The following is a 27,500-nucleotide window of genomic DNA, read 5'->3' as shown; positions in this document are numbered from 1 at the left end:
ATTATGACTGCTGTTATGTAACTATAACCGAGAATGTTCGAGAAAAGGTGTGCGTGTGTTGAGAGAGAGGGAGAGATTTGAGCAGGTTATTAGAATATCATAATATATCAAAATCAGCCGGTCCTGTCCGTCTTCTAGCTGCTTCTGTGTGAGCACACTTTAAATAACACCGGCATCACCAACCAGCTCCCTCCATATGATCATATGTTATTATCGCCATGCAATGTAATTACACACGCCAGATGTCCACATCTGTATTTTCAATGTTGTGTTTCAACACGAAAAAAAAAAAAAAAAAAAAAATGCCCCAAAAATATGTGACCTGCAAATACCGGAAGTATTTCTTACACTTTTTTTTTTTTCTATTTCATGCTTTATTTGTCTTCGTCTGTGTGCTGTTACACAGTGTGCATTGCAACATTCATAATCACACAATAATAAACCGTAACAATAGCGGTCAATGAGGTCACCGGTTTAGTGTCTGCAGAGGTAAAGAGAAAACCACCCGGAACCTTATTTATGATGAAAATAATTAAACTACTAGATATCGCCGTGACACTTCCAGTTGATGATCTTCAATGACACAATCACTTGTTTGTATTACAGGTTTTCTGAAACAATAGGTTTGAATATGAAAATCAGGAATTATTCAAATGTGACTTTTGTTGAATTTAGGACAAATCTACATACGCAAATAGACAAAGCAGTAAAATAAACACCGAAGGGTCAGTCAGGATGCAGCAGCCCTTTACCCCCTATGAAATGTACATGTTATGCTTTACGCTTATTGTCATATCACATCTTCGTACTTTTGTATTGCTGTATTGTGTGACATAACCAGCATGTACCGCTCTTGAATCAACATAGTTAATGCAATCAGAACATGCAAAAAGTCAAAACTCTTCAGGGTGTCATCTTAAATTGTCATATTTGCTCAGGATATTTATTTACCGATATTTCACAATACTTTCCGTCTAAACCAGTACATGCCTCAATCTACACTGTGCATGTGACTCGGCAGTTTCAGTAACTTTTGTCGAATCTACATATGCAAATAGACAAAGTAGTAAAATAAACACCTAAACATTGGATGTTTTCCTTCCACTTGTCTGGAAGAGGACGTGTTGGTTTCATAAAGTCTCGCCTTAGCAATAAAAAAGTTTTCAACTTTGCCTTTCAATCAGAGGGTCAGTGGTTCGATCCCCGGCTCCTTATCCACTAGTCTCATGTCAATGTGTCCTTGAGCAAGACACTTAAGCCCAAAATGGCTCCCGTAGCTGCGTCTATGGTAGATAAATACTGAATTGTAAGTCGCTTTGGATAAAAGCGTCTAGTAAATGACTGTAATGTATGTAGTTGACTTGAGTCTCCTTGTAGTTGTTTTGTTTCTCTTTGTAGTTGACTTGTGTCTCTTTGTAGTTGACTTGTGTCTCTTTGTAGTTTTTTTCTTTCTCTTTGCAGTTGACTTGTGTCTCTTTGTAGTTGACTTGTGTCTCTTTGTAGTTGTTTTGTTTCTCTTTGTAGTTGTTTTGTTTCTCTTTGTAGTTGACTTGTGTCTCTTTGTAGTTGTTTTGTTTCTCTTTGTAGTTGACTTGTGTCTCTTTGTAGTTGATTTGTTTCTCTTTGTAGTTGACTTGTGTCTCTTTGTAGTTGATTTGTTTCTCTTTGTAGTTGACTTGTGTCTATTTATAGTTATTTTGTTTCTCTTTGTAGTTGACTTGTGTCTCTTTGTAGTTTTTTTGTTTCTCTTTGTAGTTGACTTGTGTCTCTTTGCAGTTGTTTTGTTTCTCTTTGTAGTTGATTTGTGTTTCTAGCTGAAGTGACATGTTGCAGCTGAAGGCCTGGGATGCCTCTGACACTTCGGGCCTCTGTGGCTGGTCAACCTGTCCAGTAATCCATCCATGTGTAGATCAGTTGTTTATTTAAAAGATATAAGTGTTGTTTTTTGTCTCCTTTCCTCTCTAGGTGTGTTGGCGCAGGAAAATCTTCCAGGAGACCGCTTTGCTCGTGGCTCATCATACATCGCGGCGTCCTATGTGAAATACCTGGAGGGAGCCGGAGCGAGGGTCGTGCCCATCAGGTACAGCATTCAGATGGGAAGTCTCTCTCATGGCTGTCTGGGTTCAGCTGTGATAGCGGGCTCTGGGGCCGCTTTTAGCTGCAGGGTGTTAAACAATTTATCTTTAAAACATGTGTGTGCCGTCATCTTTAAGATCTCATTACGTCCAGCGCACACATTCGCAGCTACCCGGGTTTCAACATATAGTTAGGACCTGCTTCATGTCTCCAACTGTTGTTATTTAAAGTTTGAATCCTTAAGATTTAGGGTCCTTGATTGAGAGTGATTACTGAGGCACGTGTAATTCAGTCCTCCAGCAAGCACTCTTGTCTTGTAGACAACTTTAAGTGATTACATCCAGTCTACTCCCAGAGACACATACAATGCATTCCCTGTGGCTGCTTCACAATATAAGTCACCTCGGTGGGGGGGGCTTCTACTGGCTGGTTTCTGAGCTCAAACACTCTGCATTCAAATGTAAACCAGCACATAGCTTTCCCCTTTGTGCCTCCTTTAATGGGCCGTTTCCTTCGACAAAACGCTACACAACAAAGAAGGGAACCCATGTGGTTCTCAGCAAGAATAGAAGGACTCAGATTACAAAGTAGGAGAGTTCTCAATGCACAAGAAGAAAGTCGGAATAACTCAATTTAAGGGCTTTTTTTTTATCTCACGCTTGAAACAAATATACAGCATGATCGTTTACTTTATATCAGGGATATTGGTTGATTAGATAAATCATTTGATAACATCCTTGTTGTGTATTATGAGACAATGACAGAACAAAGGCCACTTCAGCGACAGCAAACAGTAGAACAATGAATACTCATTTTATAATGTATTGGTATTGTTGTTATTACACATCATATCTTGTTGAAATACTTTGTCATCAATATCAGGAAGTCATATCTTATGTATATTCATTTTGTGTTCTCTATAATATTGGGACATTTTAATAGGTGGAGGCTTCAAATATAAGCCCAGTGGGGTTTTCTGCCTCTTCCTGCACTGTGGTATTACTTATCTCTGTTGTGTTTGTGTATTGTTTACATGGTGCAAACTAAACTAAACTGGTGTGAAAGGTCTACTCCACCGTGTTCTTAGCATGTTTTCGGTATGTGGATGATGAAATAGGAACCCTTTCTGCTGATGCTGGAAGCCTAGTGATGGCGAGATGAAGTGGGTGTCCAAGGTCATCAAAAAATGTGTAAAACTTTTCAAAATGTTCCACATTTTTGGCTGCTCATTGGTTACGTCATCGGTTAGTATGCACAGTATATCTTCTCATGAGGAGAACCTTCTCCAGAGGGATCCATAATGTATTCGATTGTCTCGGAGAGTTCTTGTGAACTCGATTACTCAGGAAACACCTAAAGAAAACAATATATGCGATGAAACGATGGACAGACGTGGGCGTAAACCGCAACTTGACTCTACTTGAAATTCTAGTTTTAATCTCTTTTTGTTTCTTTTTTCGGCCACCAGAATCAATCGCACAGAAGAAGAATATGCTAACATCTTCTACTCGATAAATGGGTGAGTAAACTGGGGTTCTCTTGTTGTTTGTATCGGTAAGTTTAGCAATTTCTCGGTCAATTACGGCGCAGCTGTCGACCTTTAATCTGGTCAAAGGATTCAAACGGCAGGTTTTCAGACACTACTTTTCTGCTGAGAGAAGTTTTACAACAGAATATTGTTCAAAGCTGTCGATGCACATCAGTGAAGTCCCATTAGTTCGGCTAGTTGCTGTATAAGTCAACTTAGAGTTACTTACAATACATAAATAAGGAAACATCAAAGGTCGCTTCACTCTTTTAGTTGCTTATAATTTCACCACGTTGTGTGAAACCTAAGCGCATGTGTTGCGCTCATCACGAGTGATGTTTCGAAACACAAAAACTGTCGAAAAGTGATGTCAGCGAACCTGAAGGTAAGACTTACAGTCCTGTCCAGCCTCAGTGTGAACGAGGTGTGTGTTCTCCTCAGGTTGCTGCTGCCGGGAGGAGACATAGATCTGCAAACGTCGCAGTTCAGTCGAGCAGCCAGGATCCTCTACAGACTGGCTCTGAAGGTAAAACATAAAACTTCTGACTTGTTCAACTGACTGCCGAGTACGGACGGGCATCGCTAGGATTTAATCGACACTGGTACTCTTATTGATGCTCTTATCGGCTGATATCAAAATGTACAAGAAGGGGTATTTATTGACGTGTTTATGTCATAACAAGACATTATAGATGTTATTTCAGGCAAAAAAAAGCATTGACTTTGAGACATGGTTGAAAAATGCTGACTCGTTTCTGGGTTCAGGACTCATTCCTGCAGCGCTCTATGCCGATGTAAGTGCTGGGCAACAGAATCTGGCTTTAACTTTTGTACTTCTTAGTAATTTCTTGTTTTTTGTGACTTCAGACATGATACTTGCCGAGCTGTAGTGGCCAGAAAATGACGTAATCACGGCCAGCAGTTTGTCTCCGCTAGTGGTCATGCACCTCTGAATTTTTAACTTGCTAATAAAAACACTATTTACACTATTTACATGTCCGGGGATTGTACAAAAACAGCCAATTAGTATTTAAATGCTTTAGAAACAGGAGGAAATCTACATTTGAGGAAATATTTTGCCGCAAAATCAAATTGTTTTCAGGATATTCAACCTTTATTTCTTCATAATGCTTTTAATACTGGACTTGTTTCTTTACAGGGTCTTGTATAAAGGTCGTAAAGTGGTCCATGAATATGAGACATGAGTTTACAGATAGTCACATGCTGTATGAGATGGAAGCACTCGGATCGTAGGTGTAAGTGGAGTTACATTGCTTCTTCCTCACTCTCCTGTCCTCTGCAGGCCAACATTGCCAGGGACTACTTCCCTATCTGGGGAACTTGTCAGGGCCTCCAGCAGCTGTCTGTCCTCACGGCCAACAAGAACCTGCTCACCCTCACCAACACCACGGCCGTGGCTCTACCTCTCACTCTGACGCCAGGTATTCTTCTCTTCCTGGCAGAATGTCATAAAATGCCATTTCTTGCACATGAGGTCTTTCTGAGCTGTATTTAACAGATCATTAAGCATGAGAGTCTATGAGCGTCTATGGAGCAAAGCCGGGTAGTTGTCTGTCACGGTTTGGAGCTGGCCGATGCTACGATATCATTGGCCAGTCTGCATTTGAGGAGCGGGACTCTGTAGCACATTGTAGCTTCTTACTGAACTAAAGACTGTTTTGTGATCACAAGTTGGACATCTTTGACTGAATCAAGGAAGTCTTTGTTAGTTTTTTAGTTACATATGAAAACCCATCACATCCTCACACAACGTACCAGAAGTTACTCCTCGTTTTTCCTACGAATGTCCAGCAACGCGTGACAATTTGTGCTCCTTACGTACATTCAGTCTTTTCAAAATAAACTTCCATCTTCAGACTTAGTTAGGTTTAGGAAAAGATTGTTGTTTGGGTTAAAATAACTATGGAAGTGTTACTGAAGTACAAAAGTTACGCGTCAAATACATCAACTTCTCTTTTTACACGGGGAACGAACAGCAGCCTCCTGGCTGAAGCATCACTGGTTGTTGCTCCCTGAATATACAGGAATCCTTTTAATTATGACATTTTAATGTTGGATTCTCTTTATAGGAATCCTCCCTTTATAAGAAAGTATATCTATAATATCACCTGAGGTTGGTTCTCATGTAAAGTGATGGGACAACTTTTCTGTAGTTATTGAACTGTTACACTGATATTGATAATTTTGACTCAAGTAAGGCATCAGAATGTTTGATATGCTCTTTAAGGTAACTTAGTCATTGTGATTTTCACATTATAGGGGGATTTCATTTATTGAAATCCATCTAGAAAATTTCTAAAAGAGCATAGATTCCTGTTCAACAATAGTAACTAAACTGTGGTACGTATTCGACCCACAGCTGTATCACTCATGGTGCTCAATGCGGTTAGAAGTGGGCGGATCTCATGCAAATGAGCCTGAACATCGCTCTCCTTACCCTTTGACCTCATGTGGCCGGCCTTTACCTCTGACCCTGCTGTCAAATGACTTATTCCAATTGTAAAGCTTTATTACACAACCCTTTCCAATCATATTTAAATGTAACTTACCTTCTCCTGTGTTGTGTGAACTGCTTCTCCGGACCTCCTGCCTCATCCTCTTTAGCGGCCCAGTCCAGCCGTCTCTTCCGAAATTTCCCCAAGGACCTGCTGCAGTCTCTGGCCGAGGAAAACATCACCTCCAACTTCCACAAATGGAGTCTGTCTATGCAGGTATTTTCTGCTCCCCTTCTCTCATTTCCCTTCTTCTTTCTGCCACTTCTTCGTCGTCTACTTCTTCTTCTTCTTTTAAGGTACATATGTCGGAACTCTTCAAACAAAGTGTTTTATTGAATCATCAAATAGCATCCAACCCCCCCCCCCCCCCCCCCCCCCTTTCCTCACACTGTTCTGACTTTGAAAATGGGGAGGCTGCATCTACCTAGAAATCTGTAGAGCACCAACAGGAAGTTTAACAAGACCAATACGCTCCAAACAAAGTGATTTTTCGGATCGTCTAACAGCATGCAAAACCTACTTCTACGGCACAGCAAGGAGGTGTGAGGGCGTGGTGGCCAAGTGGTAAGGTGTTGGTCTCGTAAACCAAAGATCATGGGTTGAACCCCCATCCACACCTTGAGGTAATAAATTAATTGTGATCCAAAAATCAAACTAAAGCTCATGGATTCCATGTCTAGTTTGTAAGGAGCTTGCATATAGAAGCTGTCATTGATCATTTACGTGACAACAGTAAACATGAAAGGTTTTATGTTTACAATAATGCACTGTAATTCGATGACAACCCAAAATACTTTTGTGTGTTATCCACGTAATCATGAACGAGGAAGTAAAAGGGCCGCAAAATCGCACACAAAGCTGGCGTTAGGAAAGGTGGATGGGTCCAACAAACAGTGATCCATTAGTCAGAAGACAGCTGCTCCACGATGGTTTGTGGATCATTAAACATCTTGCAAACCAAGGCGTGGTGGCCAAGTGGTAAGGTGTTGGTCTCGTAACCCAAAGATCATGGGTTCAACCTCCATTCTTTCCTTTTAAGTATAGGATATTGAAGTATTTGTGTCCTTAAAGGAAAGTGAGCAATTGGTCTTGCAAATCAAAGGTCGTGGGTTCTACGTACTCAGACATACGGTTTTGACTGTGGCTAGGCTCAGTTCAGCACAGAGCAGGCGGATGGAAGCAGAGGTGGATGACAAAATGCAATGTAAGAAACTTAAAAGTCATGGGTTCATACCCATCCATACTTTATATGGAGCTTACCAATGGTAGTAAGTAGGCTCATTCTAACTGTTGCTCAGAAGTGGGCGTGGTGGCCAAGTGGTAAGGCGTTTGTCTCGTAAACCAAAGATCATGGGTTCAACCCCCATCCATGCCTTTGTTATAAGGAGCAAAAGATTAAAAGTAACTGTGATACATAAGGGAACGTTGAATATTGTAAATGTCTCATGTAGGAGTACTGTTTCATAGCACCACACACCAATCAATTTGACCAAAAGGAGCATCAGGGCTTCAAAAACTATATTAATATACGTCATCTCTGCCTTTGAACCGACAGAACTACAGCCAAAATACCAAGCTGAAGAGGTTTTACAAGGTCCTGTCCACTAACAATGATGGGAAGAAAGAATTCATCTCCACCATGGAAGGTACCATTACTCCCTGACTACTTTGCTGTATTATGTCATGATGGCACTACCATTTTGACAATGTTTCTGGTTCTCCTCAGCCTACCGCTACCCATTCTATGCAGTGCAGTGGCATCCAGAGAAAAGCTCCTTTGAGTGGGTAGATAAGCCGGGCATGATTCACTCCAGCGCCGCTGTAGGAGTCTGCTTCTACACTGGCACCTTCTTTGTCTCTGAAGGTAACGTGTGGTACCACTACATGCTTTTATTACCCCAGCTTATCAGGTTGTTACTATTTGTTCCACAGCAGAATATAATCCAAAACACTAGGTCACTGATTTCACAGGAATTTGATGGAAATTAGGCCGTGGGCCACTAAGATCTGATTCGTTCGGTACATAACTCCTGATGCGAAACAAGAACTATTTACAATTATAACTATGTGTTCAGACAAATCCATCATTGAATGATTTCTGACTATACAGTTATTGCTGTCTGCTTTGACAACGTGAAGTGGCTTTGAGTACCTTTTAAAGTAAGATGTATTATTATTGTCTTGAGTTTGACGAGTTCTATTTGAATTTCAGAATAATTTCTTTCTGAGCCCTTAAAGGAAATTAGTAAATTGTAGCAGATGTGCAGTCATTAGCGTTTCCATTCAGTGTTGTTTTTCCCATCCATCCAAAGATGTATTTTATGGTTTGTTTCATATTTAATGTCATTATCTATCCAAGAAGTTTAATGAAATCTTAAGTAACGAGGTGAAAATGAAACACCATGGTTTACGTTTTGTCTACGTCTACTGCCTTCATCGTTTCAAGTGTTTCTGTGTGTTCTAAACCGCCATAACTCTTTAATTGTTCCAGTGAAACGGAATTTAAATGACACACAAATCAACCCTGCAAAAGATGACTGTATTGTACCAATAAGCAATTTATTACCAACATGAAAGCAACAGACAGTGATAAAAAATGATTATGGCAATTCTTTATTAGGAATAACAACTTGAGTTGTACCATCTCGTTTTCAAGCACGTACCCTTGAACAAATCCAAAGCTATTCACAGATAACATGTATATATTATCCACAAATAATGAAGGAAACAGCAGCTGTAAGTGTCTTAATGCTCCCTCTTTTCCCCCTCTTTCTTCTTTCCTCTCTTTCTTCTTTCCTCTCTTTCTCACCTTCAGCCAAGAAGAACCAGCACCGCTTCTCCAGCCCCGAGGAGGAAGAGCGAGCTCTCATCTATAACTTCTCTCCCATCTACAGAGGCGCTCGCGCCGTCTTTGTGCAGAACTATTACTTTGATTGATTGACGGCAGCGAAGACGAAACACGCCGGGGGCTCGGTCAAGCCTCAATTTGTCATTAGTAGAACAGGTTTAAAATAGCAGTAAATAGCAGCTAGCTGGTTAGCGCAGTTATATGAAATGCAGAGGTGCCGACAGGACAGTGATGAAATGAAGTGATAAATAACACAATCAAAATAAATAAATTAATTAAAATTAAAATGTCCAATTGTCAGGGTATCCTTTATTTTGCGGCACATGTTTAATACACCAATGAAACACATCCCTGTGTTTTTAAAATGCTTTACTGGAGGCCTCTACTGGTGTTTGAAACTATTACATCCGTCAAAACCACTCAAGTTGCCCTAAACCTAAACCTAAGCCTAAGCAAGTTCTTTTGTTGCCTCAACCTAACTTATTATTTCACAACGTATTCCTAAACCTAAGCAAGTATGTTACAATCTTTTCTGAAACCTAACTAAGTAGTGTTGTTGCCTTAACCTAACCTAAGTTGTTTCCTGTAACGATGGAAGTTTATTTTGAAAAGACCGTAATCATGTAACCATAACATGTGTGTGAGTAGAAAAGTAGCTTTTGTTGACATATCACATGAATATTTGTAGGATATCTTTAACGAGGCGTGCAAATTCCACTTTAAAATGAAAAATCGAAATTGTAAAATGATTTGACTTCTAATCAAACAGAGTTTAACTAGGTTACAAGCTGTCTCAGTGTGAGGGATGGTTAGTGTCCTTTAGCTCTGAAAAGCCTTTGTTTTGTCAGACAACAGATGAGATAAGACCGATGTTCCCTGTTGTGTTTGATCTGAAACGTGACTCTGTAACATTCTCTCCGTATTCCTTCTTTTCTTAATGTATTATTGTTTTCCTGCAGTAGTTTTCCATCTCTCATATTCAGTATTCAGTGCCTGCAAACGAGAAATGAAAGAACTACTGTCATATTTCCATGAAATAAAACATCAATGATCACAAACCTCCTCAGATGAGTCTTGAGAAAGAGTTCATCGTCACATGATTGTATTCTTGTGTGTCTCTGTGGGCCTTTCAACGCTTGTACTCCTAAAGAGTGTTTTGTATGCTACATGGTCAGAGATGCTCTAAAGATTATCAGGTTTTTACATTCAAACATTTGTTTCTCAAGTTTACAGTCGGCAGATTTCAGTAAAGCTAAAGAAATGACATTGTCATCAAACAAAGGGGTCAGAAAACCTGAGAACCTTGTTTTCTCAACATTGATGTTTATGGGAAAAGTGGAAAAATGAATGTTTAACGGTGTGGCTTTTTCTTCTTCAGTCACCGTTCTAAAACCAGTAAACCAACAAACAACAGTTTTATCAAACAAAAAACGTAATTTCTGCAAGAAAAGTCATCCGGTGAAAAGTACAGCCAAAGTAAAAATGAATGAATAAAAATCCAACGTTTCCTGTTTGTGTTTTGTTTTATTAATAATGAGCCCTACAGACTTAACTGTTTGTCCAAATCCTGCTTCAGAGCATTCTGTATCACGTTTGTGCTGATTGTTAGCGTTTTGCTTGTTTGTTTGACCATGTGACGGATAATCAGGCGATAAAGGCAGTGAAGCAAACCTCAACATTTCTTATTTCCAATCTCTTTCCAAACAGTGATTGGCATCTGACCCAAAGCGGTATCAGTAACATAATTTGTTTCGTTTCTTTTCTTATTATATCTTATTGTATCTCTTTGTTTCGTATCTCATCGTATCGCGACGCAACGTCAAAGCAAAGTCGGTGCCGTAACCGACTGACGGATGTGGTTTAATTTTAAAAAAAGAAAGATTTTAAAGAGTAAATCCACCCAGGTTACTGACAGAGTCAGGGCGTGGTGGCCAAGTGGCAAGGCGTTAGTCTCGTAAACTAAAAATCATGGGTTCAACCCCCATCCATGCCTGTCTTTTAAATACCCGTATCAGAACCTGTGTGACGCCCAATGGGACATCAGGAAACGTACGTTATGGTGTCACTCCAGGACGAGCTGCTATCTGTTGAATAAATCTCAGCTCAACACTTGAGATCTTCGCAATAACTTTAAATACAAGCAGCTGCTTCACTCTCTGTATTTGCTATAGATAAAAAATGATTTGCATACACGTTATAACTCACCCCACAGCATCAAGTCACCATCTGTTAGTTTGTCCAGACAAGTACGCTGCAAATAAAGTGTTGGTCGGATCGTCGAACGGCAACGAAAACCTGCTTTGAAAGGAAAGTAGAACTATGTGGAACTAAACAAATCCCCAAACATCGTGGAAATGAGAATCCTCTTTGAACTACATAGTGTGAGGGCGTGGTGGCCAAGTGGTAAGGCGTTGGTCTCGTAAACCAAAGATCATGGGTTCAACCCCCATCCATGCCTTATGAGGGACATAGGATGTTAAACTCTTTGTGTGCTAAAAGGAACCGCATCAATACATCCATCCATGTCCATGTACTTCCCATTTCAAATCACTTACCTATTATGTGACATCAGAAACATAAGGTTTTGAGTTTGGCTCAGTTCAGGCTGATCATCTTCCAGCTATAAGTTATAGGATTATTAAAAAATATGTATGGGGACCATTTGAGCCAATGAAACAAGCATATATAACAGATTTAGGGGCGTGGTGGCCAAGTGGTAAGGCATTGGACATACAAATGACATACTGAGGAGGAGATGCTGGGACTGTTGTTTCATTTCCTCCTAAAGTCTAACTGGCTTCTTTTTAATAGCTTGTTTAGGATGTTTCCTACTCTTACCACTAAAATAGCTCACAAACAATGACGCAATATCTCTAACAACTGAAGCACAGAAGGTTGACGGTAATGCAGGTAAACCAATAAGATGAAAGCTAAATGTCAGCAAGTAAAAGTAGTCAAGACTAGCTTCTGTCTGTGAGGCTCTTATTGTGTCATCTCTGCTGACAGGAAGTGGTGACTCTTATTGTTGTGAGCTGACTAGATAATGAGAAAGTGTCAAAGTCCAGCCTGCAGCTGTGTGAACAGTTGAGTTTGTGTGGATCGACATGGAGGAACAGAAGAAGAAGAAGATTCTGTGTGTGGGTCTGGTGTGTCTCGACATCATCAACGTGGTCGACAAATACCCGGAAGAAGACACAGACAGCAGGTTAGCACACAGGCTAATGCTAGTAACAACAGTAGGTTAGCACACAGGCTAATGCTAGTAACAACAGTAGGTTAGCACACAGGCTAATGCTAGTAACAACAGTAGGTTAGCACACAGGCTAATGCTAGTAACAACAGTAGGTTAGCACACAGGCTAATGCTAGTAACAACAGCAGGTTAGCACACAGGCTAATGCTAGTAACAACAGTAGGTTAGCACACAGGCTAATGCTAGTGACAACAGTAGGTTAGCACACAGGCTAATGCTAGCACCAACAGTTGGTTAGCAATGCACTGCCTCGGAGCAGGTTATGCTCGAGACAACGGACGCGCGCTGCCTCCTGACCAATCAAAGCTCGGTGTGACGAGTGGGTGTCGCGCGCGCTCACAGTCCCGCGGATTGAAACGACGTGTGTTTTATTCTGAAGGGGAATCCACCACGTGTGATATTTTATTTTGAAGGTGAATCTACATAGAGAGTGAGAGCAGAGTTTTGTACTGATTGATCATAAACGTGGCCACGTTATTAAATATCATCCTCTAGGAACGATATCATATCCCAGCATGCACCTCTGCGGATTAATGCTCTTTGCTGTTGATGCTCAGTGAATGAAACACATTTTCACGTACGGTCTTCTTCGGTGGTGTTGACCGTGGATGCGGTGATGTCATCGCTCTCTGTACCTGTGCAGGTGTCTGTCGCAGCGCTGGCAGCGAGGAGGAAACGCTTCTAACTCCTGCACCGTGCTGTCGCTGCTCGGAGCGCCGAGCGCCTTCATGGGCTCCCTGTCTGCTGGACCTGTGGCCGAGTGAGTACCGATCAGTACCGATCAGTACGTCCATCAGTACCGATCAGTACGTCCATCAGTACCGATCAGTACACGGAGGGGGTCTCAGGGATCACGTCTAGTTCTAGAAACTACACAAGTCCTTGTTTCCTCGTCTCCTTTCTCTCTCCTCATTTCCACGTTTTATCTCTTTCTTCTTGTTTCCTCGTCTCTTCAATCTCTCCTTGTTTCCCTATCTCCTTAATCTCTCTTCTTGTTTCCCCGTCTCTTCTATCTTTTCTTGTTTCCTTGTCTCCTTCATCTCTTTCCTTGTTTCCTCTCTCTTTCCTTGTTTCTTCATCTCCTCTCTCTCTTCCTTGTTTCCTCGTCTTCTTTCTCTCTCCTCACATCCACGTTTCATCTCTTTCTTCTTTCCTCGACTCCTATCTCTCCTTTTTACCTTGTCTCCTTCATCTCCCTTCCTTGTTTCCTCTCTCCTTCCTCGTTTCTTCATCTCCTCTCCCCCTCTCTCCTTGTTTCCTCGTCTCCTTTCTCTCTCCTCATTTCCACGTTTTATCTCTTTCTTCTTGTTTCCTCGTCTCTTCAATCTCTCCTTGTTTCCCTATCTCCTTAATCTCTCTTCTTGTTTCCTCGTCTCTTCTATCTTTTCTTGTTTCCTTGTCTCTTTCATCTCCCTTCCTTGTTTCCTCTCTCCTTCCTCGTTTCTTCATCTCCTCTCCCCCTCTCTCCTTGTTTCCTCGTCTCCTTTCTCTCTCCTCATTTCCACATTTTATCTCTTTCTTATTGTTTCCTTGTCTCCTCTATCTTTTCTTGTTTCCTTATCCAATTTATCTCTCTTCCTTGTTTCCTCGACTCCTTTCTCGTTTCTTTGTGTCCTCTCTCTCCTTGTTTCCTCTTCTCCTTTCTCTCTCCTCATTTCCTTCTCATTTCTCTCCCCTTGTTTCCTCGTCTCGTTTGTCCACAGTGGTCCTCAGGGAGGAGGAACCTGATCGGTGTAAAGGGTCGGGTTAAGAGACATGAGACAGTTTCCTGTCTGTAGTTTTATTTTGGAGGAGAGAGGAGATGTGAAACAGTTTATTGTCTGTAGTTTTATTTTGGAGGATTTTCAGAAGTTCCACATCGACGTGTCTCTGGTGTCTGAGCACGCTCAGTGTGTCCTTCCAGCCTCCGTGGTCGTCAGCAACATCAGCACAGGAAGCCGCACCATCCTGCACATGAACAGGTGTGTGTGTGTGTGTGTGTGTGTGTGTGTGTGTGTGTGTGTGTGTGTGTGTGTGTCACTAACGTATCTATTACAGGAACATCATCATCGTCGTCACAGCTCTGCTTCCCTCCCGTTCCACCAATGACGAGACGGTTTTCTGTCCGTCAGCGGTTTTATTTTGGAGGGCAGAGTCGATACGAAGTAGTTTCCTGTATTCTCTGTGTCCGTCAGTTTCATCATGGCCGACTTCTCGCGGTGTGCGGTCGACGTCTCCGCGGTGGTTTGGCAGATGGAAGGTCAAACTCCGTCTGCGTGTTGTGTTGTTTGTCCGTCCAGCGGATCTCGAACCGTCGTGCTCTACGACACGTAAGAACCCCCCCCCCCCCCCCCCGGACATCCGCCCGGCGACACGCAGCGTTCACTGAACACCTCTTTAGCAACGCCATCTTGTTACCGTTGAGGCACTTCGTCACTCCTCCCTTGAAATGAACAGTATGCACATTTTAGAGATGACATTGTTTACTAACAGCAGCTGGTTCACAGCTGAATATACTGAAAAATGACCTAATAATGTTGAGTCATGTGACCAGCGTTAATGTTAGCCACTTTATTGGTAGCTACATGAGTGTAGTTTTTAAGTTTCTACTCCTTTTGTTAAAGTTCTACATTTTTAGATGAAGTTCTGCACCGTTGACCGACCGTCCACTCGTGTCAGTGAACATTTAAAAGCAGAGACACCAGCGATTCAGGTGGGTCTTGTTAGGCCACGCCCCCCTCTAAATCAGAAGCTCCACCCATCTGGTGCTGCGTGCAGACAAAAACAAACGTGCTGAGGTGTTTTGTGAACGCTGTTTGACCCGCCTGAAGGAAGCATGACCGCCTGATCCTGATCCTGGTCCTGGTCCTGATCCTGGTCCTGATCCTGGTGTAATGGCCCACTGCAGAGCGAGAAGTTGAGGTCCAGCAATCAGATTGAGCGGAGGTCAGCTGACCTTGTTTATTTTTTATTTATTGCTTGTTTTTGGTTGTTGACTTTCTACATTAAATGGAACAGCCCAACATCATTTTAGATGCCTATATGTTCAGTTCGGGCTGGCGTCAAGATGTGGTTAGCTTAGCTTAGCTTAGCCTAAAGACTGAAAAGAGGAGAAACAGCTAGCAAGGCTCCGTCAAAAGTTAAAAAGTACATCTATCAACACCTTTTAAAAGTTCATTGGTTGATATATATATATATATATATATATATATATATACACACACACACACACACACACACACACAGTCCTGGACCTCTTTGTAGCTTAGCATAAAGACAGGGAAGAGGAGAAATGGCTAGCTAAAAGTAAAAAAGTACACCTGTGAACATTGTTTAAAGTTCATTGGTTAATATATATATATATATATATATATATATATATATATATATATATATATATATATATATATATATATTAATCCACACTGTATCTATGCTAAGCTAGGCTAACAGTCCTGGACTGTTCCTTTTAAATCTGCGTTCTTGTTCGTTCACTGAGCTTCGTCACTAAGTCGTCGGTTTGAGTCTCTGCAGTGGTTTTAATGGTGGTTTAATTCATCGTCGTTGATTCATTTTAATATCTCTGATGTTTAAAACGACCACGTTCACGAAGGAAATACGTTCAGTAATTAAAACTGCTTTTAATCTGCCGCCTGTGAGGAGTTTCCTTCCAAAATGATCAAGTTAATAAATATACTTGTAGGATTAAAGGCAAAATAAAAAATGTTTTCAGCAACATTCTCGTCTTTTGTAGATAATGACAGTAATTAGTTTGTCTTTTGATGACTTTGGAAGTGAACTCTTCACACTTTAAGTCTGTGAATGTAAATAAAATCTGACTTTATTGTGTTTCATGGTGACTGTTGGACTTTAGAGAGACGACTCATTTTAAAATTTTCAGTCTGAACTGAACAGCATTTTCATATCCATAAACATGACTCATAATTCAGTCTGATCTTTAATCAGCCTAACTGAAACGTCACAAAGTACACTGTAAAATGTCTTCACCCCCGGGTCCTGACAGACACATGAATCATCATCAGTCATTTGAAATCTTTAAAAAAAGTTTTAATTCCTGAAATTGTTTTGCTAATTGTTGTTGGAAGTTTCTGTGTAAAGAAGAAACGGCTCCTTCAAACACAGTAGGTCAAACAGGAAGTTCAGATGTATTTAAAATGTACTTGTTAAAAAAGGTGATTCCATTGATTTTTGTGTAGAACATTTTACTGGTCCTGATTGATGATGTCATCGTGACGTCATCTGCCTCAGAGACGTTTGTAACCTCTGAGTGATGAAGTTGTTTCTGGATTATCTTCATTGAGGAACATGAACTCTGACCTTGCTCTCCGTCAGGAACCTTCCTGATGTCACAGCGGAGGAGTTCTCCAAAGTCGACCTGCGTCAGTTCAAGTGGATCCACTTGGAGGTGAGACACTGAAACTACCAGACTAACCTGACTAAACCAGACTAACCTGACTCAAACAGACCGATCTGACTAAACCAGACTAACCTGACTAAATCAGACCAAAATGACTGAACCAGACTAACCTGACTAAACAAGCTAATTTGACTAATTAAAACCTGACTAAACCAGATTTAATATTTCTACCACAAGAGTTCAAATATAACTTCCCTACATTACAGAATACACAGAGAATATTACCAGACTAACCTGATTCAACCAGACTAACATAACTAAACCAGACTAACCTTACTCAACCAGACTAACCTGATTAAACCAGACTAACATGACTAAACCAGAGTAATCTGACTCAACCAGACTAACCTTACTCAACCAGACTAACATGACTAAACCAGAGTAATCTGACTCAACCAGACTAACCTTACTCAACCAGACTAACATGACTAAACCAGAGTAATCTGATTCAACCAGACTAACCTGATTAAACCAGACTAACATGACTAAACCAGAGTAATCTGACTCAACCAGACTAACCTTACTAAACCAGATTAACATTACTCAATCAGACTATCCTTACTCGACCAGACTAACCTGATTAAACCAGACTAACGTGACTAAACCAGAGTAATCTGACTCAACCAGACTAACCTGATTAAACCAGACTAACATGACTAAACCAGAGTAATTTGACTCGACCAGACTAACCTTACTCAACCAGACTAACCTTACTAAACCAGATTAACATTACTCAATCAGACTAACCTTACTCAACCAGACTAACCTGATTAAACCTGACTAAACCAGACTAATCTGACTCAATCAGACTAACCTTATTGAACCAGACTAACCTGATTAAACCAGATTAACCTGATTAAACCTGACTAAACCTGACTAATCTGACTAAACAAAACCTGACTAAACCAGATTCAATATTTTTTAATTTGAACAGTTAAAATTAAACTTCCCTACGTCACAGAATATTACAGTAGACCAGTGTTTTACAGTTGTTTTAACTCCTTCAGGGCCGTAATGCTGAGGATCAGGTGAAGATGATCCAGCAGGTCGAGATGTTTAACGGCGCGTTGCCTCGGCAGCAGAGAATCACCGTCTCCGTGGAGATAGAGAAGACCAGAGAGTCGCTGTATCAGCTGTTTCCTCACGGTGACGTGGTGCGAGTCTTTAAGAGGACAGGTTCTATTGAACATGCTTTAGATCCGACGTGAGGTCTGGTGGATTCTATCGGTCCGTCAGGTGTTCTGGTCTCTTTCAGGTGTTTGTCAGTAAAGACGTGGCTCGTCACTTCGGCTTCCTGTCGGCTGAAGCCGCTCTGAAGGGACTCTACAGTCGGGTCAAACAGGGGTGAGTGGAGGATCAGGACTTTAAGGGTTTATTGTGCCTCAGAAAACAACTCTTTATTCCACTTTTAGTGATTATTACAACTTGTAGGACATCATCGTGTCTCTTTCCAAGTTTAAGGCAACAGGAAAAGTTGTTTTGGGCTCACACTATTTGACCTGTCTCTCTCTGACCGGTCTCTCTCTCTCAGGGCTGTCTCTCTGACCTGGGTCTTTCTCACGCTGACCTGTCTGTCTCTCACCTGTCTGTCCCTCAGGGCTGTCCTGGTGTGTGCCTGGGCAGAAAGAGGAGCGGATGCTTTGGGTCCAGACGGTTCGGTCGTTCATTCAGATGCGTTTCCTCCTGAAGCTCTCGCCGATACTCTCGGAGCCGGAGACACTTTCAACTCTGCCGTCATCTACACACTGTCCAACGGTGAGACAATACACTGTCCAACACGGTGAGACATTACTCTGTCCAACACGGTGAGACATTACTCTGACCAACACGGTGAGACATTACACTGTCCAACGGTGAGACAATACTCCGTCCAACACTGTGAGACGTTACACCGTCCCACTGTCCAACGCGGTGAGACATTACTCTGTCCAACGCGGTGAGACGTTTCACGGTGAGACAATACTCCGTCCAACGCGGTGAGACGTTACACCGTCCATTATATTAAATGAATAAATACATTCTCCGACCGCAGGTGGAAGTCTGCAGGACGCACTGACCTTCGGCTGCAGAGTCGCCGGCAGGAAGTGCGGTTTCCACGGTTATGACGGCATCGCCGACATCTTTGGCTGAAGAGTTTAAAACGAGAGACGGATCCAAAGAACCGTGGTGAAGGTCTGAGGTCACTCACACTGTAAAAGATGACGAGTTAGAAACACACTCTTTTATTTTTAATGAAATAAAAACAAACTCAAATTACAAGAAATTCTGTTTAATCATCAGTTTGAAAAGTGAAGCTTTGTAAAACCTGATTATCACATCAAGTGCTGCATGTTTACAACTAATCAACATCAGACGGGTCTTTTGCTCCAACTTATCATTATGAAGGAAATGTTGATCGCACAACGTAATGGTTGTAGAACAATGACACCGTCTGAGGTTACTTCTTATAATTATCACTTTTATAAGTCTGTCTGATGTGATCTCAGGAGATGAAGGCTCGACTAGCAGCACAAAGAAAGAGGATAGCGCTGAAACTGTGTCCACACTTCTAATAATAAGAAGAACTACGATTGACTCCTTCTGTTCTTACCTTTCAAAATAAAAGCCTTAGACAGCTGCATTACTCGTTTACCAGAGAACATTTCGCTAAGAACTCCACAAAGTAGCTTACCATAGCTAACCCCAGTTAGTGGAAACTGTGAACTTAGAAAAGCTAGTAAACTATAACTGTAAAGAGAAAATCATTCATATAAGTAATAACAGATAAATGATACGTTACTAATTGATCTTCAGCTGATATTACATAAACCTATTAACTATTAACAAGCTGCTAATACAATAGTCGAGTGTTAATTAACTGTTAACTGTGATGCAGTGACTTTAAATGAAGTAATGAGTAACTTATAATGATTTCATTGCTTTATGTTTTTTTTTTTTTTTTTACCTGATGAGAATAAAATCTGTCACACAAAATAAATAAACGTGATTGATCTGACTGACGCTGTTCATTGATTCATTTAACGTTTTAAATGTTTTGAATTCAAAAAGCTGCATTCTCTCTAGTGTCCATCAGGGGGCGACTCCTCTGGTTGTATAGAAGTCTAGTCTAAAATGACTCTACTTCTCTCTTGATTTATTCCCTCAGTAAACATTGTAAACATGAGTTTATGGTCTCAATCTCTAGTTTACAGTCTTCTTCAACACAGCATGATGTTCATTTAGGAGTTTTATTTGTTTTTATTTAGCTTCGTTAATACAAACAGAGAAGCATTTCCACTGAGTTATCTCAGAGAACCACAGTATGGTTGTACTGATACTTTCTGACCTTTTCATTGTGTTCAAGAAAATACTCTGAAGTCTGTTAGTCTCAACTTTATTCGGGGACAACTCTCAGACCTTCATGTCCTCCACTCTCTCCAAAGTAGACCTTTACTCACAGGACAACACATTACTGCAGATTAAACTACCCAACAGTGTATAAAGGAGTTAAACACATCTACAGCAGTACACGTATACATTAATGCAGCAGTACTAGTAATCCTGAAACATCATATATATATATATATATATATATATATATATATATATATATATATATATATAATAGAAAAACACAGACGGGTATCGTGTCACCACACCATGAATACTTTTAGTTACAAGTACATTTTGCTGACTAGTAAGGGGTTTTGAATGCAGGACTTTTAACGTGTGCTGGAGTACTTTCACAATGTGGTATTAGTACTTTTACTTCAGAAAAGGACCTTGAATACTTCTGCTTCGCTGATGTACAGCTGGTTAAAGATGACGCATGAGGAGCAGAGGAAGACTGTTGGCAAGAAACATGGATGTAAACAAGGGCGCTTGATTTTAAGATACCTGCGTATATTTATGCACATAAATGTGTGTGTGTGTGTGTGTGTGTGTGTGTGTGTGTGTGTGTGTATATTTAGATAGAGTTGGTCTCGGGTTCTGTCTGATTGCTGCCTACGATCATCTCCCTCAGTCCTTTGCTGAAGTGAAGATTGGCTCCGATCAGGATGAAACCCTGCAGAGATCAACACAGCTGCTGTGAGGAAACACAGCATCTCACGGTGCAGCGGAGGGTCACGACAATGAAGACTGATGCTGGGGTCCACGGCGGGTCGGTGTTCCCCGTTTTACGATCTTAATGCGTCCCGGTGCGTCTGCTCGGGGACAACATGGCCGCCGCCAGCCATCTCATGGTTGTATGGTTGTTTTACAATGGATTGACCAGAACATCACGTGGTACAATCATGACGTTACATCCAACAAATAACCAAACTAATCAAAAAAAATGAACATTCATCGGCGTGATAATAACTGCCTAAAATGGCAGAAACCATCGGCAACCTCCGGTTCTGATGAGTGACGCTAATACTGCATTCTCTCTAGTGTCCAGCAGGGGGCGACTCCTCTGGTTGTATAGAAGTCTAGTCTAAAATGACTCTACTTCTCTCTTGATTTATTCCCTCAGTAAACATTGTAAACATGAGTTTATGGTCTCAATCTCTAGTTTACAGTCTTCTTCAATACAGCATGATGTTCATTTAGTACATTATGCTCCATTTAGAGAACCGGAGGTTGTCGTCTGGTAGCTATCAGAGCCACACTTCTCCGCAGTCCAAATATGGTCACTTCTGTTCACTGGTTGCAAAAGAAACGACGGCCCAAATCCAACATGGGGACTATCAAAATGGTGAACTAGAGGCTTTCAAAACCCATTGGTCCCATTAGTTAACATGGAAGGGGCGGCGTTTATGACCGATACTGCAGCCAGCCACCAGGGGGCGATCAAGATGTCTTCACTTTTGGGGTTTAACACATAAAGGTTAAATGTTTAAACAGACTTACGTTGTGATATTCAACTACTTCCTCAATGAAATCCATCCCATCAGCCAGAGGGATCCGAACCCCTCTCTTTGTCCAGTCTGAACACACACACACACACACACACACACACACACACACACACACACACACAGTCAGTGTCCCAGTGTGTTACAGTTAAACATGCAATAACTGTTTGTTTCACAGTCGATGAATCAGATTCTTACTGTTGATTAAAGGAACCACAGACATCTGCAACATGGTCTTCAGAGGAGCCTGCAGAGGAATCAACTGACAGACAGACGGACGACTGTTACGCTCTTTACTTCCTGTTGTGAGTCAGATTCAACACTGGTGTAACTTAGTAGTGAAAGATTAAAACAAACAAACAGCACTTACTGCCAGAGATTCCAGAGCCGATTGATTGGAGAATATTTTAAATCTGAAAGAAGACAACAGAGACACTGTGACTTTAAATGGGGTTCGTCACAAAAGGTACAAATTTCAACGTTCTTCCTGAAGCTGAGGGACCGCTCAACATGTCCTCCTCTCTTGCGCCACGTTTTTTGGGCATTTTTCAAGACACTTAAAAGTTCAAATGTTCGCAACTTTTCTTGCGGAGTCGCACCGATCGTCAGTGACACGATTGGACAAGGCAGCCAATCAAATCGAGCAAGAGGCGGGCTTTGCTGCATTACAACTGACTTCCTGTTTTGATGTCAGTAGTGTGGTTCGGTGCAGACGTCGAGCTCTTGCTGTTAAATGAGGAGGAGGGAAAGATGATGTAGTGTCATCATAATTAACTATCGCTAACATCAATCTCCGTTCTGACCTCATCTACCGGCATCGAAACAGGAAGTCAGTGGGTAAAGTAGGAAAGCCCGCCTCTTGCTCGATCTGATTGGCTGCCGCGGTCGAGCGTGACGTCGACTTCACGCCTGGCGCTTAAAAGTTGAGACTATTGTAGCGATGCGTCTCGTGTGATCGGCTCCTCAAGGGTCACACTTAAGTAGAAAACTTAGAACTTTAAAGAACTTTAAAGGACTGTTCCTTCACACGGTTCTCGCTGTGTATGTGCATGCGTGTGTGTGTGTATGTGCGTGTGTGTGTGTGTGTGTGTGTGTGTGTGTGTGTGTGTGTGTACCTGCGGAGGTCAGCATGAATGGCCAGACGTTTTTCCTTCATGGAAACTTTAGCGTTGAACTTTGCTTCCTGCAGGACGACAGAAACATGAAACAATAGAAATAATAAAACAGCTGCTGGACGTTTTGATCAGCAGGTTAAATCTTTCAAGTTTACTAGTTCTGTATGTGTGTGTGTGTGTGTGTGTGTGTGTGTGTGTGTGTGTGTGTGTGTGTGTGTGTGTGTGTGTGTGTGTGTCTGTGCGTGTGTGTGTGTTTGTATTGTATTGTGTGTGTGTGTGTGTGTGTGTGTGTGTGTTTGTATTGTATTGTGTGTGTGTGTGTGTGTGTGTGTGTGTGTGTGTGTGTGTGTGTTTGTATTGTATTGTGTGTGTGTGTGTGTGTGTGTGTGTGTGTGTGTGTGTGTGTGTGTTTGTATTGTATTGTGTGTGTGTGTGTGTGTGTGTGTGTGTGTGTGTGTGTATGTGTGTGTGTGTGTGTGTGTGTGTGTGTGTGTGTGTATGTGTACCATCGTCATGCTGCTGAGCTGGACCGGAGGCTGACCTGGAGGCAGCACCATCACCTTGACGATGGCTGTCATGACGACCGTTGCTCCGGACGTCTTGATGGTGGTCTTTGGAGGAGAGTTGACGGCGAACTGAAGAGAGATCGGAGCGTCCACCAGAGCCGGGTTCTACGGAGAACACAGGAGAACATGGAGTGAAGGTGTGGACTAAATATTGTGAACAATCTTTACTGTGTTTTTACTGCATCTCTTCTGTCTCTTTATTGAGTCTTTACTGTGTCTTTACTCTGTCTCTTCTGTCTCTTTATTGAGTCTTCACTGTGTCTTTACCATGTCTCTATTTAGGCTTTACTGTGTCTCTACTTTGTCTCTATTTTTGTCTTTTCTGTGTCTCTATTGTGTCCCTACTGCATTTTGCAATGTGTCCCCACTGTGTCTCTACCATGTCTCTATTGTGTCTTTATCGTGTATTTACTGCATTCCTCCAGTGTCTCCACTGTGTCTCTACTCTGTCTTTATTTAGTCTTTACTGTGTCTCTACTCTGTCTTTATTTAGTCTTTACTGTGTCTCCACTGTGTCTCTATTGTAGCTTTACTCACCAGCATCATGATGGCTCCAAAGTAGGTGGTTTTCAACAGCATCTCCAGGTCTTTGGGCATCTGAAGAACGAGACGACACAAACGGAACAATCAGATCGGTTCTCAGGAATCGTATGTTTGCTTTTTGGTCTTTCAGGGTTACAGGGGGGGGGGGGGGGGTCTGGGGGTCTGGGGGTCTGTGGTGGGTTAGGGGGTCTGTGGTGGGTCTGGGGGTCTGTGGTGGGTTTGGGGGTCTGTGGTGGGTTTGACCTTCTCGTTGACGATGTGCATCTGGAAGATTCCCGCTTTGAAGTAAGAATACATCCCGCTGTCGAAGAAGTACTCGGACAGAGCGAGGTAAACCATCCGGTCGTACTCTCTGATGACCGGGTCGATGGCGTAGTTCACCAGCGTGTTATTTGGATCGTTCAGGTCATAGAACATCCCCTAAACACACACGACACACACGTTAACGTTCCCGCCGTACCATACCATACCGCAGTGTAGAAGACGTCACATCAGAGGAGGAGGAGTCTGACCCTGAAGTGCATGTCGAGGCTCCTGGACGTCACCACGGGATCATCGATCAGAGAATAATCAATACCGATGTAGTGATCCACCTCAGACCTCACGGGGATCGAGTCCAACATCGAGTTCACGTGAACCAGAGCAGCGTGATTCAGAGCGGGACAGATCTGAGGGACAGACGGGTCAGAGAGAGACAGGTCAGAGAGAGAGAGACAGGTCAGAGAGAGAGACAGGTCAGAGAGAGAGAGACAGGTCAGAGAGAGAGACAGGTCAGAGAGAAAGACAGGTCAGAGAGAGAGACAGGTCAGAGAGAAAGACAGGTCAGAGAGAGAGAGACAGGTCAGAGAGAAAGACAGGTCAGAGAGAGAGACAGGTCAGAGAGAAAGACAGGTCAGAGAGAAAGACAGGTCAGAGAGAGAGAGACAGGTCAGAGAGAAAGACAGGTCAGAGAGAGAGAGACAGGTCAGAGAGAAAGACAGGTCAGAGATGGACAGACAGATCAGAGAGAGAGACAGAGACAGACACACCTGTTGGTTGAGGAGGAAGCGCATGCCCGTTGTCAGAAAGCTGGCCAGGAAGTCGTAAACTTTCCTGAAAGATAAAACGTGATGACAGACAGAATATTATTATCATTGATCGTTATTGATTATTGATCACTACATCAGTCTTATTATCATTGATCGTTATTGATTATTGATCACTACATCAGTCTTGTTATCATTGATCGTTACTGATGATCATTATTCTGTGTTTTACCCGAGCGTTCCGCTGAACTTCGCCCTCATTTTGGCGATCCTGGCGTCGCAGCTGATGTTGTTGATCTTCAGTCGTCCCTCCTCGTCCCGGATCAGGTTCACGGCCGTGTAGATGTTCACGCCGTCGGCCGACGCGTTGATGTTGCCTGTGTCGTAGCTGACGCACAGAAACACGCCGTCACCGACACAATACCACCGCGGGAACAACTAGATGGCAACTTCCTGTTGTCAGTAAGGTCACTGAATTATTAGTTCTATTCATGTTCCGTGGCAGAACGAATGAAGTTCTAAAAGTCTTCTGTAGACGAGGTGTTAGACTCTAACCCGTGTTCCGTTTGAGAACCATTAGAGTCCATTAGGAATGTTGGTGTTCTGCAGCAGAACTCACAAGAACCAGTAGAGGATCCGTCGGTGGAAACTCAGCGAGATGGAGGAGTTCTGGACGTCGAACAGCAAACCGACTTCGGGGATGAACTGCAGTTCGGCGTGAGTCAGATTCAACTCGGTTATCTTCACGCTGACGCCAGACGGGAGGAAGAGACGATATTAGTACATGTTGAGCGTTCAGAATCAAAGTATTACTTTAAATACAACGTGTACTTAGTGATGGTGTATTGGAAGCGTCCTTCTTTGCCCTTCATCTCTGGCATCGAGATGTTGGCGAGCTCTTCTTCAACAAACTTCTGAGTCTCGTACTTCACTGAGAACACAAATAAATATCGGGTTTATTTGTCACATACTCAACATATTTCTGCAGTCGTTGCCTCTCCAGAGCTGTGCTCTAAGTACAAATATACGTAAAAAATACAGTACAACGAGAAGATACGGACAAAAAACATACGACAACGTGTTAAAATGTTAAACATAGTACAGATGTTGAATACGGTCCACAGTATTATAGTTTAGATTCTACATTTCCTTTAACTTACACATATCGAGGCCTTTGTCAGTGATTCGGATTTTGCAGCCGGCGGGTTGAGCGGCGGCCATGATGGAGAACATCAAAGGGAAGAGGAGGGGCAACAGACAGGAAGTCATCCTGAGCCGGAACATCTCAACCTGAAGCACAGAAGAAGAAGATTAAAAACATGGATTATAGGCTGGATTCAGCAGTTGTGGTTGTGTTGTCAGGCTGGTGCAGAGGTTCTGGTTCTAGGTTCTAGGTCCAACTATCCACGGACAAACTGTCAAACTGTCCACAGACAAACTGTCCACGGACAAATAGTCAAACTGTCCACAGACAAACTGTCCACGGACAAATTGTCCACGGACAAACTAACAAATTATCCACAGACAAACTGTTCACAGACAAACTGTCCACAGACAAGCTGTCCACAGATAAACATTTGTGAGACAAACTGTCCTACACTGCACAGAATAAGCTGCAACAGTGAAATGAGGTCTGAGGTCATGATGAGCAGACAGATCTGAGGAGTTTGTCCCTCCTGTTGCTCCATACCTCACAGCTGAACACATTCTGAGACTGTGTTGTCCATATAAACACAGCTCAACTTGAACTGGAGTTACCTCTGTTTCACAACACCCCCCCCCCCCCCCCCCCCCCCCCTTCTCCTCCTCTCTTCTCCCAGCAGCCTTCCTCTCAACTCAACTGATGAAGACAACTCAGTTCACTTTCTACTTAAACTCATCTGTAAATCCCTCACTGTGATTTTAACAGTGATTGTAGTCAATAGTGATTTTTATTTATTCATTCATTTGAATGTTTTTAGATGTTTTTATGATATTTTATAACTACTTCAAAGCATCCAGAGCCACTCAGCTGTGTTATTACTTACTGTGAGTACACAGATACACAAGCACACTTGAAAACAAGATGGCGACCGTTGTACAGGAAGAAGATAAGGAGCTCTTAGTTTGTTGATTTTGGCTGAACAACGTAAAACTATAGGACAAGCATAGAGTTCACGAAACAAGCGTCCAGTTTTTTCTGTCGTGCACCGTCGGAGCATTTGTAGTGACAACAGTCAGCTAATCTCAATATAGGCGAAAACCACCGGGTCTGAAAAGTGACGCTAAGGCTTCGCGTGTTAAAGCTGCATTCTCTCTAGTGTCCACCAGGGGGCGACTCCTCTGGTTGTATAGAAGTCTAGTCTAAAATGACTCTACTTCTCTCTTGATTTATTCCCTCAGTAAACATTGTAAACATGAGTTTATGGTCTCAATCTCTAGTTTACAGTCTTCTTCAATACAGCATGATGTTCATTTAGTACATTATGCTCCATTTAGAGTCAAACAGACCATAAAGCAGGGGATGATTTAGGGGCGGGGCTACACGCTGATTGACAGGTCTCTACTAGAGATGTATACAGCGTCTCTACGTCACTCCGTCGCATTTTAAATTTGGTCACTTCGGTTCACTGGTTGCAAAAAACAAGATGGCAATCGCCAAAATGGCAAACTCAAGGCTTCAAAAAGGCAGAAAGGCACAAACCAATTATTAAAGTGACAACGTCCCATTCTTTTATGCAGTTTAACTAACAGAACC

At 42.1% G+C, this 27,500-nt stretch overlaps 3 protein-coding genes and 5 non-coding genes across 12 annotated transcripts in view; 6 read left to right on the top strand and 2 right to left on the bottom strand.

Moving 5' to 3' along the window:
* zgc:171566 overlaps positions 1–10,026 on the top strand; it is a 10,492-nt gene extending 466 nt beyond the window's left edge. The window contains exons 1-9 of one of the 2 annotated variants that reach the window (XM_068722319.1): positions 113–225; positions 1,966–2,080; positions 3,545–3,595; positions 4,046–4,130; positions 4,908–5,046; positions 6,230–6,336; positions 7,676–7,766; positions 7,847–7,984; positions 8,936–10,026. In XM_068722319.1, the coding sequence (XP_068578420.1) occupies positions 219–225; positions 1,966–2,080; positions 3,545–3,595; positions 4,046–4,130; positions 4,908–5,046; positions 6,230–6,336; positions 7,676–7,766; positions 7,847–7,984; positions 8,936–9,057 (855 nt within the window). In that variant the 5' untranslated portion in view covers positions 113–218 and the 3' untranslated portion in view covers positions 9,058–10,026. Of the gene's footprint in view, positions 1–112; positions 226–1,965; positions 2,081–3,544; positions 3,596–4,045; positions 4,131–4,907; positions 5,047–6,229; positions 6,337–7,675; positions 7,767–7,846; positions 7,985–8,935 lie in introns of those variants that run through there. The other variant, XM_068722318.1, reaches the window with a different exon arrangement.
* On the bottom strand, positions 5,884–5,940 carry LOC137880795 (U7 small nuclear RNA). Its single transcript, XR_011103831.1, has one exon. It is a non-coding gene; the product is annotated as a U7 small nuclear RNA (small nuclear RNA).
* Positions 6,668–6,739, top strand: trnat-cgu (transfer RNA threonine (anticodon CGU)). Its single transcript has one exon. It is a non-coding gene; the product is annotated as a tRNA-Thr (tRNA).
* Positions 7,424–7,495, top strand: trnat-cgu (transfer RNA threonine (anticodon CGU)). The gene has a single exon. It is a non-coding gene; the product is annotated as a tRNA-Thr (tRNA).
* Positions 10,027–10,889: 863 nt separating the features above from the next.
* trnat-cgu (transfer RNA threonine (anticodon CGU)) lies at positions 10,890–10,961 on the top strand. The gene has a single exon. It is a non-coding gene; the product is annotated as a tRNA-Thr (tRNA).
* Positions 10,962–11,354: 393 nt separating this feature from the next.
* trnat-cgu (transfer RNA threonine (anticodon CGU)) lies at positions 11,355–11,426 on the top strand. The gene has a single exon. It is a non-coding gene; the product is annotated as a tRNA-Thr (tRNA).
* Positions 11,427–11,997: 571 nt separating this feature from the next.
* On the top strand, positions 11,998–19,632 carry khk (ketohexokinase). 3 transcript variants are annotated; one of them, XM_068722028.1, is made up of 9 exons: positions 11,998–12,173; positions 12,864–12,980; positions 14,047–14,181; positions 14,395–14,529; positions 16,553–16,625; positions 17,645–17,791; positions 17,893–17,981; positions 18,235–18,392; positions 18,670–19,632. In XM_068722028.1, exons 1-9 carry the CDS (start codon positions 12,073–12,075, stop codon positions 18,765–18,767), a joined length of 1,053 nt encoding a protein of 350 aa, XP_068578129.1. In that variant the 5' UTR covers positions 11,998–12,072; the 3' UTR covers positions 18,768–19,632. The 3 variants fall into 3 exon arrangements, with proteins under 3 accessions (XP_068578129.1, XP_068578131.1, XP_068578130.1); XM_068722030.1 differs by lacking the exon at positions 14,047–14,181; XM_068722029.1 differs by lacking the exon at positions 14,395–14,529.
* Positions 19,633–19,994: 362 nt separating this feature from the next.
* The window catches only part of pltp (phospholipid transfer protein), a 10,313-nt gene continuing 2,807 nt past the window's right edge, over positions 19,995–27,500 (bottom strand). For both annotated transcript variants that reach the window (XM_068722026.1, XM_068722027.1), the window contains exons 2-15: positions 25,924–26,053; positions 25,595–25,694; positions 25,383–25,511; positions 24,996–25,151; positions 24,767–24,830; positions 24,251–24,406; positions 23,982–24,158; positions 23,733–23,792; positions 23,136–23,300; positions 22,630–22,697; positions 21,885–21,927; positions 21,713–21,776; positions 21,510–21,586; positions 19,995–20,682 (exon numbers count right to left, since the gene is read on the bottom strand). In XM_068722026.1, the coding sequence (XP_068578127.1) occupies positions 20,584–20,682; positions 21,510–21,586; positions 21,713–21,776; positions 21,885–21,927; positions 22,630–22,697; positions 23,136–23,300; positions 23,733–23,792; positions 23,982–24,158; positions 24,251–24,406; positions 24,767–24,830; positions 24,996–25,151; positions 25,383–25,511; positions 25,595–25,694; positions 25,924–26,047 (1,482 nt within the window). In that variant the 5' untranslated portion in view covers positions 26,048–26,053 and the 3' untranslated portion in view covers positions 19,995–20,583. The remainder of the gene's footprint in view (positions 20,683–21,509; positions 21,587–21,712; positions 21,777–21,884; positions 21,928–22,629; positions 22,698–23,135; positions 23,301–23,732; positions 23,793–23,981; positions 24,159–24,250; positions 24,407–24,766; positions 24,831–24,995; positions 25,152–25,382; positions 25,512–25,594; positions 25,695–25,923; positions 26,054–27,500) is intronic.

This window comes from Cebidichthys violaceus, unplaced genomic scaffold (assembly GCF_023349555.1).
Source record: "Cebidichthys violaceus isolate CVI_PGR_0920_01 unplaced genomic scaffold, fCebVio1.0.p SCAF_29, whole genome shotgun sequence".
NCBI lineage: Eukaryota > Metazoa > Chordata > Actinopteri > Perciformes > Stichaeidae > Cebidichthys > Cebidichthys violaceus.
Note: the sequence above shows the minus strand (reverse complement) of the source record. Positions and strands in the feature narration are given on the sequence as shown.